At 39.5% G+C, this 13625-nt stretch overlaps 1 protein-coding gene across 2 annotated transcripts in view; it reads left to right on the top strand.

The window, feature by feature from the left end:
* FBXL17 (F-box and leucine rich repeat protein 17) overlaps nucleotides 1-13625 on the top strand; it is a 490032-nt gene that overhangs the window by 456380 nt on the left and 20027 nt on the right. For both annotated transcript variants that reach the window (XM_077817277.1, XM_077817276.1), the window contains exon 8: nucleotides 12131-12273. In XM_077817277.1, the coding sequence (XP_077673403.1) occupies nucleotides 12131-12273 (143 nt within the window). The remainder of the gene's footprint in view (nucleotides 1-12130; nucleotides 12274-13625) is intronic.

Below are 13625 nucleotides of genomic sequence, written 5' to 3'. Positions count from 1 at the left end.
TATCTACCACTCCTCCCAGTTTAGTATCATCCGCAAATTTGCTGAGAGTGCAATCCACACCATCCTCCAGATCATTTATGAAGATATTGAACAAAACCGGCCCCAGGACCGACCCCTGGGGCACTCCACTTGACACCGGCTGCCAACTAGACATGGAGCCATTGATCACTACCCGTTGAGCCCGACAATCTAGCCAACTTTCTACCCACCTTATAGTGCATTCATCCAGCCCGTACTTCTTTAACTTGCTGACAAGAATACTGTGGGAGACTGTGTCAAAAGCTTTGCTAAAGTCAAGATACAATACATCCACTGCTTTCCCTTCATCCACAGAACCAGTAATCTCATCATAGAAGGTGATTAGATTAGTCAGGCATGACCTTCCCTTGGTGAATCCATGCTGACTGTTCCTGATCACTTTCCTCTCATGTAAGTGCTTCAGGATTGATTCTTTGAGGACCTGCTCCATGATTTTTCCGGGGACTGAGGTGAGGCTGACTGGCCTGTAGTTCCCAGGATCCTCCTTCTTCCCTTTTTTAAAGATTGGCACTACATTAGCCTTTTTCCAGTCATCTGGGACTTCCCCCGTTCACCACGAGTTTTCAAAGATAATGGCCAATGGCTCTGCAATCACAGCCGCCAGTTCCTTTAGCACTCTCGGATGCAACTCGTCCGGCCCCATGGACTTGTGCACGTCCAGCTTTTCTAAATAGTCCCTAACCACCTCTTTCTCCACAGAGGGCTGGTCATCTATTCCCCATGTTGTGATGCCCAGCGCAGCAGTCTGGGAGCTGACCTTGTTCGTGAAGACAGAGGCAAAAAAAGCATTGAGTACATTAGCTTTTTCCACATCCTCTGTCACTAGGTTGCCTCCCTCATTCATTAAGGGGCCCACACTTTCCTTGGCTTTCTTCTTGTTGCCAACATACCTGAAGAAACCCTTCTTGTTACTCTTAACATCTCTCGCTAGCTGCAGCTCCAGGTGCGATTTGGCCCTCCTAATTTCATTCCTACATGCCCGAGCAATATTTTTATACTCCTCCCTGGTCATATGTCCAACCTTCCACTTCTTGTAAGCTTCTTTTTTATGCTTGAGATCCTCTAGGATTTCACCGTTTCGCCTGCCATATTTACTATTCTTTCGACACATCGGGATGGTTTGTCCCTGTAACCTCAACAGGGATTCCTTGAAATACAGCCAGCTCTCCTGGACTCCTTTCCCCTTCATGTTAGTCCCCCAGGGGATCCTACCCATCCGTTCCCTGAGGGAGTCGAAGTCTGCTTTCCTGAAGTCCAGGAGCAACATGTAGGCACAATAGAAAACATTCAGAACAGACTGCCAGCCAGAACTTTTAATTTTATTGTGTCGTTTTATCATGTGTAGGGAACTAAAATTTACTTGCATGTGTTAAATTCAAAAGTATTTTTTTTAAAAAGGGAAGAATCAAAATATCAACACGTTTGGAACACTCATAGTGTGAAGTTCACTTTATAAAATATAAATTTCTATGTTTTTTTAAATAAGGCTTATGAAACAGATTTATTTTAAGTACCAAATTTCAAAATATGAGTGTAGAAAATACACGTGCAGTTGCATTAGGGTGTATTTAAATCAAGTATTACACTTCCAAATGGCTAATGACACTTAACTAGCCATTTACAAGTATGAATCCTTGATTTGCATTTGCAGTTTTTGTAATTTTACATGCAAATGTAGGCACATAATGGTGCATCGATCTCTAAACTCCTCTGTTTAGCCTTTTGTGCATAATCCACAAACACAATGTTCCTACCCTTGTTGATTATGCTACAACAGTTAACTGTGAATAGTATTCCCAGAGCTGTCCTGGCATAAATGAATGTTGCTGGTGTAGAAACGTGTTTTGGCATGATTAGTCAGGTGTCTGCATAAATATAAGATGTTGCAAAATTAATGCTGTCACTGTCCACATTTACTTCATATTTACGTACCAGTCCCTGGCAATGTCCTCTTCTGAGTGCAGCTCACACCATCATCAGGGGGTCTGCTGATGATCCCACTGCACTGGAGTTGCTTGGATGTCTTCAGAGAAATTGCTGTCTGCCTACTCCCCAGCTCTTCTATGTGTGTAAAGGAGGTCGCCGGTGACCGGGTCTCCACCTTAGGGAGCAACTTTATGTTGTGCATATATGCAGCATGCCCATTAGAGCAACAAAAGAAGTGGGCATACAGTTTTCAGTTATGTAGATTATACATTTTTGTTTTAATTTATGAACCTTGAGAGAGACTTTCTAAGCAAAATAGCTATGTTAATTTTAGCTCCATTTTAATGAAAAAGAATGGGCTAGGGATAGGATAGAAAAGGAACAAAACTGGTGGTTGGGTAAAGACACATTATTTTCCACAAAGTTAAAAGGATATTACAAATTGTGCGGAATATGAAACAAAAATTTAAAAATATGATAGATAGCAATAAGCAATTGGAGGCTCAGAATTGCCTCCCTTGGATTATATAGCCTCATCATTCCCATTTCATCTGATTTAATTTTTTTTTTTTTTTTTTGGAAATATGCAATAGTGATGTCTCAATCACATCTCTTGGTGATGTATTCCATTTCCTATAATTGCCACTACTGTTAAGACTATTTTCCTAATGTCAAGCTTAAACGTTTCTTTCCTGTGCTTCAAGCTATTGCTCTTTTTTCTACCATCATCTGAAACTGAATACTTTGTCTTTTATTTACATTATAATCGTGAAGATCTCTATAGACTGTCTTTTTATATCTCCTAACTCTTCTCTTTCTAGAGTATATGTACTAGATATTCTTTTTTTAAAAAACCTACATTAATTCAGTGTTGTTTACAGTGCAAAGTCGAGCACTGAAAGTTAGGAAATGCCAGAGAGAAGTTGCCCTTACTTTCTTATTTTTGCTCTTTTGTGCATACATGCAAAATAATGCTTAAGATTTTGAGCAACAGATCATACATAGTGTGTGGCACAGTGAAACAAAGTAGTACATGCACAGTGCTAATATAATATCTAGGAATTTAGGCAGCAAGCCAGAATTTGCGTTAGTGGAAATGATGATTTTCAGCAGCTCAGAACTAAGCCAAACCTAACAGATTTGCATGGGACAAGCAAAAGACACCTCCTTCACCTTCGTGTATCACATTGCCAATTTCAAAGTCCTGCTACAAACCATGGAGGTCTTTGTAGCTTTTTTTTTTAATTTAATAAATGATCTAAATAATTTTTATAGCAGAAAGCATAATCATGAAGATTGTAAATTAAGCAACGTCACTCCAGAGCTATGCATATTTTCACTTATCATTTTAGTTTTATATGTAATCCTGTGTATCTGTTTAGTTTTCACCTTTTTTCCCCTCCAATTTGCATTGCATTTGAAGCTCCTATTTAATTTGCTATGTATAAGGATCCCTAACTCTTTCTCAGACTTGCTACTCTAGAGCTTGATCTAAAGCCTGTTAAACTCACTGGGAGTCTTTCCATTAACTTCAGTGGACTTTGGTTCAGACCCTCATTCCCTCTTCCTAGCTGTATGACTCTACAAGTTTAGTAATGAATCTCATCCAGTTGCATGCATCTCACTTTTCCAGTCTTTCCAAATCATTTTGCAGGAAGACCAAGTATGAAGGAAATCAAGGATAAAGTGACTTGAACTGCTAAAAAAAATGCAATCTCTTGTTAAAAACAGCCACAGAGGATTAGAGGATTGTACTAATGCAAATGTTGTACCTATATTTTTTAAAGGCTGTAGTGGTGATCCTGGGAATTATACACAAATAAACTTTACATCTGTACCTGGCTAACTGGTTGAAATGATAATTAAAAGCAAAATAACAAAACACCAGGAAGATAATGATATGATCAGGTCTAACTAATATGGGTTTTGCCAAAGAAAATCATGTCTCATTAATTAACAATTTACCAAGGGTTGTGGTGGATTCTCCATCACTGAGTATTGTTAAATCAAGTTTGGATGTTTTTCTAAAAGATCTGCTGTAGGAATTATTTTGGGCAAGTTTATGGCCTGTGTTATACAGGAGGTCAGACTAAATGATTGCAGACTAGATGATTGCAGCTCCCTTCTGGCCTGGGAATCTAGAAATCTATAATCTGTGTGAATTCTCTGAATATATCAATAAAGTAGTAGATAAATGATAGCCAATTGACATAATTTATTTAGGCTTCCAAAAGCCCTTTGACTTCCCACATCAAAGGCTACTAAAGAAGTTAAGTAGTTACAGGCTGTAAGGCAAAGTATTGTCATGGATGAAAAACTGGCTAGGAGACAGAAAACAAAAAGTAGAATTAAATAGTTAGTTTTCATCATGGCAAAAGGTAAACAAAGGAATACCTCAGGGTTCCAACTAAGTTCAGTATTGTTTGTTATATCAATAATCTGGAATGGCGGATGAATAGTGAGGAAGCAAAATTTGCTGGTGGCACAAACGTATTTAGGTAGTTGGAACTAAGAGGGTGGTGAGGAACTTCAGAGAGATCTCAACAAGCTAGGTGAAGTAATGCACATTAGAGTGAAAAATGTAAACTACTCATACACCTTGCAGAGTTCAAAATTAACTGTATCAATTCAGGAAAGAAACTGGATAAATACCAGCTTTGAACTTTGAAATAATTGAGCTGTCACCATAGACCAGGAATTCCCAAACTTGGTGTGCGGCTTGTTCAGGGTAAGCCCCGGTGGCCTGCGAGACACTTTGTTTACCTGAGTTTCCTCAGGTACAGCCGCTCACAGCTCCCAGTGGCCACGTTTCGCCATTCCCAGCCAATGGTCTCCCCTTCCATATTTCTTGAAGATATCTCTTTTCTAGTCCCCTGGTTCTCCTTCTGACTCTGATCGAAACTGAAGGTTATTTTAGCTAACATAATGTATCCTAAGTAGATAGAATATTTTGCTAATACAATTAACTAGATACATTTTTCTTTGTTTTAAAGGTGTATAAATGCTGTATCCTTTCCAAACAGATTTTTAATAAAAATTACTGCATTCCCACTGGTTGAGTGATTTGTCACCTAGTTTCCAAGCAAAGGTCAAAATATGCATTCAGATAAAAGGAATTTAACCAGATTTGCTAAACTCATAGAGAAAACAGACTTGCTCTAAGGAAGCAGTCTGACTCTCTCCCTTTTCATTTCCTCACGGCATCATATTAGATTGGTTTCCCAATGTGGTCATGCCCCATATTCCTTTTGCATTTGATTGCAGTCCCATACGTCATTCGTAAGAAGTGTTGCCAGAGCCACAAATGCACAAAGGTATAACAATAAAATTATCACAGGAGACCTCAAGCAGCCTGAGGCAGGTGAGGCCCACAGAAAATACAAAACATACATATTTTATTAAAAAGCAGGTTTGCTACCCAAAAAGAGATGGTATAGCATTCCATTATAAAAATATTTCCAGGTGGACAAAAGCTTGATTATCTCTCTGTCTTGTCCTTCTATCTACCTACCTACCTATCTATTCACTCACCCTTTATCACCATATTTTATGAGCTCATTTTAAATATTAAACACTGGAAATACAATACTAATCTCTCTCTTTCTGTTTTCTTTCCTAAGCTGTGGGGGAAATGGTGAAATTCATTTTTTAAAAATGTTTTATTGTATGGATGTGTGTGTGTATTGTGGGAAAAACAAGTTGAACAGATGCGTTTTCATTTAGTTGAGTGATGAAATCCATTGTCATTTTTTTTTATTTCATAGGAATTACTCATGTTTAAAAGGAAGCATATGCTTAAGTTGTGTGCTGGATCAGGGCTTTAGTGAGCTCCATATTCGAGGTCCAGTTCCTGTGAAAGTTCTGGCTCCTGGGTTCGTCAGCCTCCGTATTAGTCAACTGGTCTGTGATTCCACTGAAATGTAGCTGTCGTGGAAGATCATAACCCCAGAAGGAGAAGAGATCTCTCATGTAGCTAGGACCATAGTAGCCATGGAGGGCTGTGACTATCAGGACAGAGGACTTGAACTGGACTGTTCATTCTTTGGAAAGCTAGTGCAGAGGGTGAATAGCTGGGTGGTATGCTCACAGTGACCTGTATTGAATAGCAGAAGGGCTGCTGTGTTCTAAACGTCTACCAATTTGAACTTTTTCACAGTGTTCAGATTTGTTTGTAGATATGAGTTGCAATAATTAAGCCTAGAGGTCACATATGCTTAGGTTACTGATGGTAAGTCTATGTCTGCTAGGTTGGGAAGCAATCTTTAGTCTAATCATGGACAACCTTCAAACCTGCCAATGTGTACAGGAGCAACTGAAATATTATAAGAGGTCTTATTATAATTTGTTCACAAGTGGGTCTTTGCACAACATGGATCAATTAGGCCACAAGGGGTTTGGTTGGCAAGCTGCAGCCTGCCACATCCATGTAGGTTATCACAGCAGTTCAGCGCAAGTCTTGGGGGACACGGATCCTACAGGCAAAGCCTTTTTAATTGAGCTTTTGCACATGGCATCCAGTTTGGGTCCAGAGCGCCAAATTCTGTTGTCCTTGGCCTTATTCAGACAAAGTATCTGCAGTCAGTGAAGGATTTTGCCTGAGCACTGACTTTAGGATTACAGTGGGTTCATTTTTAGAAGCTGAAAATAAATAAAATTATATTTTCTGAAGGACTGAAAAATGCATTATTCAGGAGTACTATGCTTCACTAATAGTTGATCATAAGGGAAGGCTCTTTTTCCTATGTAAGCTAATGTTTTTCTATATTAAATGTATATTCAGTGTTTCCTACATATTTATAATACATGCACGCAATATAGATACGCTATTTTTATCCTTTTAATTGTTAAACATGTTAGTATATGGTGAACTTAAAATCAGCTTCAGCTGCAATAAGTCATCCCTTTTACTAAGCTGTATACTTCACCAGTGAATAGAGTTTATTTTAAGATCAAGGAATTACTTAATTTTCTGAATGCTATTCCACAGATGAGTGGAAATGCAATATCAAAAAACATTATATGTAATATCAGTTTATTGCATTGAAGTCTCTGTAATTTATCTGCATAGTTTATATCATTCTTCTTTTAATTTAATAGAATAGAAATTGACAGTGAAAAAGATCTTTCAAATCCTCTTGTCTGATCCTTGCCAGTACAACATTGTTCTCTGTAATCTCTCCAGAGCTTTGTCCACTCACTTTTTAAATGACTCAAGCAAAGAGACTTCCACAATTTACCCTGGGAGAATATTCCACAGTCCAGCAGATTTGACTCTTACAAAATTTTCTTAATATTCAATCTACATTTTCCTTTGCTCATTTTCATTCTATTTCATCTAGTTATTTCCCCCTGGATCATCTTGAAAAAATCCTCACCCTTCTTTGTTCTTAAGCCCTTCAATTGCTTGTAGATGGTTATCACAGACCCTTTAATAGTACATGAGCCAAGATATACATACTGTAAATAAAATGTAATGGCAAGTACCATAAGAAGAAAACCATTACCTGGTATGATTTAGTGGAAAGATTGGTTTCTACTTGATATGTAAGCCTTTAGTGAGCTTAAAATTTTTAATTCTTATATTTTTAAAGGCTTAATGATTAATTAGATCTAATAAACCAACATGAGGTTGTTTTAAATGAATGTATATATATTTATAGTGCTACGGTTTTCTCTGGTCAAACATGACCAATATTTGAAGACATCTCTCTCAAATCCTGTCCTGTTGTTGGCTAATGTGGTGCTTGTTGCATATACAATGTGTAGCTGATGGAAAGAAGTGAACAGCAGCACAATTGGATTTCATAACGGTTTATTTTCAGTTAAACTGCAGTAGGTCTTGTTGATATAGGCCAGGTGCATTTTAATAAAATTATTTCTTTAAATAAATCTAATTATGTTCAGTTACACTAGACATTCAGTCACTTTACCTGGATAAATTATGCAAATCATAGTGTGTTCTTCTTATATTTTTCCCAGGTAAAAAACTATGTTAAAATGGAGTTAAGCTTAGGACAACGTATCGATAATTTAGGCTAAACACTAATTATAGAGATGTAATTATTCTAACAACAATATTTTAAACCTGGAGTTAAGAAATAAATTTAAAATAACTTCAAATATGTTAAGGGATGGAAATACAGAGTTAGAGCACTCTTAAACCTTAACTCTGCCCTCTCATGGCAGTAACCATATGATTAAGGCATTTCAGTGTTTGTGGTCCCGTATTAAATCAAACTGATTTCACATTAGATTTTTTTCATTTATTTACCCTGATGGTATCCCTGCAGGGAAGAGATAAAGTTAACTCATAAGTATTTAACAAATTTACTTGTATATTCTTAGAAAATTCATTCTCTACTGAAAGAATGAGTTCTGTAATTTTGGGGAAGACATGCTGTATTTTTCAGCCATAAAAAAGAAGCTGAACCCTTATTTTAAGTGCAACACTCATCTGCACCTTAACTGTGGGGCTACAACAGGCAACTCCATTTTTATGTTAAATCAGGACAATTTACTAAGACAAACCTAGAAATCAAATTAAAGTTAAAATTAACCCAGGTGTCATTTGCTGGTGGATGGATGGGGAGGTAAGAGGCTAGGGATATGGTAGGCAGAACAGATCGTGGGCGTGGGCAGTGCACAGACCCCCCCTGGCCTCTCTGCCTAGGAGTTGCAGGGACATACGGGTAGGAGCCCCCCACCCTGAGGTAAGCACCGCCCTGCACTCCAATCTCCATCCCCTAGCCCTGAGTCCCCTCCCGCACACCCAATTGGACACTTTAGAAGTCACAGAAAGTTACAGAATCCGTGACTTCCATGACAGACATGCAGCCTTAATTATAATATTGCAAAATTTGGCAGGGAGAATCAAGGACAGGTGTAGTGCCTGAAATGACTTGTAACTTATTTTTTGAAAATTACTAGATTTCAAATTGACAATGTTCTTTTTGTCTTATTGATATTCCTTCTGTAGGGTTTTAAACCAACCTATAGAATTTCTTAGAGAAGTATATCCTTGCTATATTTTTTTTAGATTGGTTTAAAAATTCTGTAGAAAATTTATAATTTTCTGTTCTGTTTTCATAAGGATGACACATAAAAGGGCTGTGTAGAGGAGAAATGCAACAAAGCTATGTGCTCTCCTGCCACCACATCACTTGCCATTAGCCACTCTGTGTTAGCAGTACATTTTTTACTCCTGAAGGAATTCTGCTCCAAAAAATTAAAAGTTCTGCAAAATTCTGCAAATTTTATTTATCAAAATAACACTATATAATCACACCAGTTTCAATTATTTTGGTAATTTATTTCAAAATACCTGTCAGCAAGTATGTCTGTAACAATACATACACACACACAAATTCCCCCATGAGTAGAGAGTTAAAGAAACCCCTACAACAACCCAGTTTCTGCTTCTTTGACCCCTCCTCTCCAGAGCCCAGCTGGGGAGGAGGGGGGCAGACACTCACACCCCCTTTCCCTGAGAGGCCCCCCCTTCCCCCGCCCAGAGCCCAGCAGCGGACCCCTCCCCAAGCCCAGACCCTCACACCACCCCCCATGAGTCCAGCAGCCAGGTCCCCCCCAGCCCAGATAATGACAGACCCTACCCTCCTAGAGTCCAGGGATTCAGAGGGAGAAACAGCTTGATGCTGGGAACCAGGCTTGCACAGTTTCCTACATGCTGCCACCTTCATCCTTCAGGACATGCTAGGAACAGCAACTGCTGGAAACCCTCCAGTTCCCTCCCCCTTCCACCATCCTTGTCTTCTATTTGCGAGCTGGCCTCTGTCAGGTCCAGTGGCAGGCAACATCTCTGCAGCCCATTTCTGTGGTGGGGGAAAAGGAAATTCTGTGCAGACAATATTAATTTCTGCAAAATTCTGCATTGCACAGTAGCACAGAATTCCCCCAGGAGTAATTTTTGGAGATGATAGAGAAACAGAAGGAATGGCCCCAGGGGAATGTTCAGAATAGAACTGGAGTGCTGATGCTCTACATCACATCTGCCCATGAAACCATGTCTTAATGTATGCAACAAATTGCAGAATAAATTAATGATGCCAGTTAAAGGATTAAATTAATGTGATCCCTTTTCGCCCAGTTGGATAGCCAGTTTTCGGGGTCTTGACAGGTTGTTTCCATTAGGAGGCGACAGAGTCAGGATTTCTGTGGTGCAATCCTGTTTATTTACAAAGAATATATAAAAAGTCCTGTTACCATTCACACAGTAGGAATCAAACAATAGAAGAAAGTTTCATTTCTCAGTATTCCAAAGCCGCCTCATCTGGCACTCTTCCCAAAAAGCTCTTTCTCTTAGTTTACTATCAGTGTCATACTGCAAGTGCTTCTCTGGCTGTCCTTGGCTTCCTGCTGTTTTCTTGATTGTTTCTGTGGTGTTTCTGGCTGCATCTGCTCAAACACACACTCAACTCCACCAAAACAATAACCAGCCCTCTACATTTGCGTTTAACCCTCAGTAAAACAACTCTGCCCACATAGTACAGCTCTTGACCAGTCCTGCATAAGGCCTGTGTTTTGGGCAGCGGTTTCTATTGTTTCCGCTATTTGACTCCAAAAGGAGCTTCACTTCTTACATTTATCCTGAATGAAGGATGACTGTTACACCCATCAGCTTCACAAGGTTTGACCCTATACCCAGCATAACATTACTGTAGCATTTCCACACACACTTGGAGAGAACAGGGCAATGGCAGCATGGCATCGGAAATAACCAATCTGCTAGTTTGTGGGTTAGAGATGCTGGGAGGATGATCAAGGCAGACAGGCTACTCATAAATATAGTAAGGCCTGCAAGATACGGCCTTGTTTTGCCCATGCATCCCCAGGTTCCTCACACCGGCTAGAACATGCTCCTGCCCATTACATATTTGCACCAGTTCTGCAATGCAAGAGGGAAAATACGCTGCAACAGTTGTGGAGTTTGGTAAATAAAAATGTTCATCATTAAGAATGTTATATGGGAGAAGCTGATATGCCCATAGGAAGCACAGCAAGAAACTTACTTCACAGTTTATAACAATGGACACAACTGTAATTCCTTTTCCAAAAAACTGTAGCTATTATTTTGTATTAAGTTTAAAAAGATCTATATTTCAAAACAAGCAGAAGCCGTGAATAACAATAAATCTTAGACATAGCATGAGTAACAAAAAATGTTCACAATTTTTTTTATTTCTATTAAAAAATTGTCACTGACGAGGCAATTCTAAGGTGCGGCAAACTACTGTTGTTACAGCATCAGTACAAGCTATGAAAAGCAACAGTGGTGTACTATAGACTATATTGTTATAGAAAACTTTATGCACACTGAACAACGTCTGCTACCTGTAGTTTTTTAAAAACTTGTTTTGATGAGTCAGAAAATGCCCTATTATTCTCTGAATATTCCTGTAGTAATTGTTTATCAGGTTGGCAACCCTGTAGCAGAGTGTTTGCTCATAAAAGGAATATAATTTCAGTTGTTCTCGCAGGAGAGTCTGGTGGAATTGTCTCGTATTCTATAGTTATTTCACAGATGCATTGATCCTTCAGAAAATCAATTGAAGGAGTCCATACAGTATACAATTCTGCTAACAGATCTCTAGAAACATCTACTGTCTTATCTAGTGGGATAATATATCTTGTAGCCCTTTGACAATATATAATACAAATAACAGTAAGTTTGTTTGTTTGTTTGTGGTTTAGAGGGGAAATGCTCCAATAACTGAAACTGAATTGAGTTACTCTGATAATTTTTAACATTTGTTTTCTGTAAATAATTCAGAGAAAGAGTTCTAATTAATTGTTTGTAATTCACCATAACACATTTCCTTTCTTTCACTAGAATATACTTTTAAATATTAAATTAATGCTTTTAATTCCTAATTTGGAAATATACAGGTTGTTACGTAGAAGTGAAGTATTAATGTAGAAAATGTTTATCAGAAGGAAAACATTATGCAGATGAGTAGAGAAAGCTATGTGCTGTACAGCATATTTCTAAGGGATATTTTAAACTTAGCTCCCAGGAAAAATTATGAAAAATGCTCTAGGAGGAGTTTAGTTCCAATTGCATGATTTCAAGTGTGTGCATGTGTCTATTTAACCTAGTTCCTCCATCTCTGCTATTAACTTCTGTACTTTGTCTTTCTTATTTTTACAGCCCTGATAGCCATTGGACGATACAGCATGACAATAGAGACAGTGGATGTTGGATGGTGTAAAGAAATTACAGATCAGGGAGCCACCCAAATTGCACAAAGCAGCAAGTCTCTCAGATATTTAGGGTTGATGAGATGCGATAAGGTAAGCAGCTTCTGTGAAAAGCGGATGTAGGCTTCTGAGTATATGTATGGAATGTGTGAGACAGACTTTTTTATTTTTTCCTATAAAAATATCTTTCTTCTTCGAGTGATTGCACATGTCCATTCCACTGCAGGTGTGTGCACCTTATGCACAGTTGTTGGAGAACTTTTTCCCTCAGCGGTACCCATTGGAGTGACTTAAGCACACTCTGCCACTGGGCACCACTGTGTGCCGGCGTAAGAGGGAAGAGCCACCTCCAATCCCCTTTAGTTCCTGCTTACCACCAGTGATGGTTGTTGGAGCGCCTCCAGTCTGGCTAGCACAAGTTTATTTCCCTCACTCTTTGTATATAGTCTGTTTCTTGTTTAGTACGTAGTTAGATATAATGTATAGTTAGTGTTAGGTTTTAGTAGTTAGGTCACTTTTGGACCAGATTTGATTTTTGAGACTGGGACTGGAGCCATGCCTCTCTCTCTGGGGTTCAAGTCTTGCCAGTCATGTGCCAGACCAATGACCCACACCTCAACTGCCTGAAATATCTTGGGGAGTTCCACATCAGTGACAAGTGTCACATTTGCAGAAGATTTAAGCCTCACTCAAAAAAAGACAGCGCAGCGAGACTTAAGTGTCTCCTTATGGAGGCGGCACACCTCCTCCATCAGAGCCCTTGGGTCCAGAGTATACTCCAAGTGCGGCACCATCAGTGCAGAGTTCCCCTACTGAGATGTCTTCAACACCATGCTCTGTGTGTCTGGTACCAAAGAAGAGAGACAGATCTGCCAAGGACATGGTACCTTGTCCAAGAAGACCTTTGGTACCAAGGCCAGCTAAAAGCAAGATCTCTGGGAGAGAGGAAGTGGAGCACTCCTTTGCTGCAAAGACTCTGTCGACTCTGGGACCTATCCCAGGTCCACCAAGGCCATCCCCTGAAATTTCTATTCACAGACCCAAGACCCAATCCCAGTACAGATGATGCCGGGAGCATACACTGCTGCCAGAGAATTACTTAACCTCTCGGTACCAGTGTCCCTGGCAATGCAGAAAGTGTTCCACTCGTACCAATAACTGTAGTACCTATGCCGGCTCTGCAAGAGCATATGGTACTGATCCCAATTCTGGTACCTGGGAGGCCAGTACACTCCAAGGGCAAGCCGCCATTAACGTCCCTTGTACCACCATCTCTAGGTTTGGCTTACCTGTCTCCTGTCCACATGGGTTCTGCTCCACCATTTTCGCAGGACTCACTCATCTTTGTCAGATACAGAACTGGGGCTTGTTTTGTCCCATACTAGCTAGAAAGCTTACCCTCCATCAGAGGCGTGTGGTCCATGGATATTCCAGCAGTTCCAACG

This window comes from Eretmochelys imbricata, chromosome 5, assembly GCF_965152235.1.
Source record: "Eretmochelys imbricata isolate rEreImb1 chromosome 5, rEreImb1.hap1, whole genome shotgun sequence".
NCBI classification, from domain to species: Eukaryota; Metazoa; Chordata; order Testudines; family Cheloniidae; genus Eretmochelys; species Eretmochelys imbricata.
The sequence above is the reverse complement of the archived record's forward strand: the minus strand, read 5'-3'. Positions and strand labels throughout refer to the sequence as shown.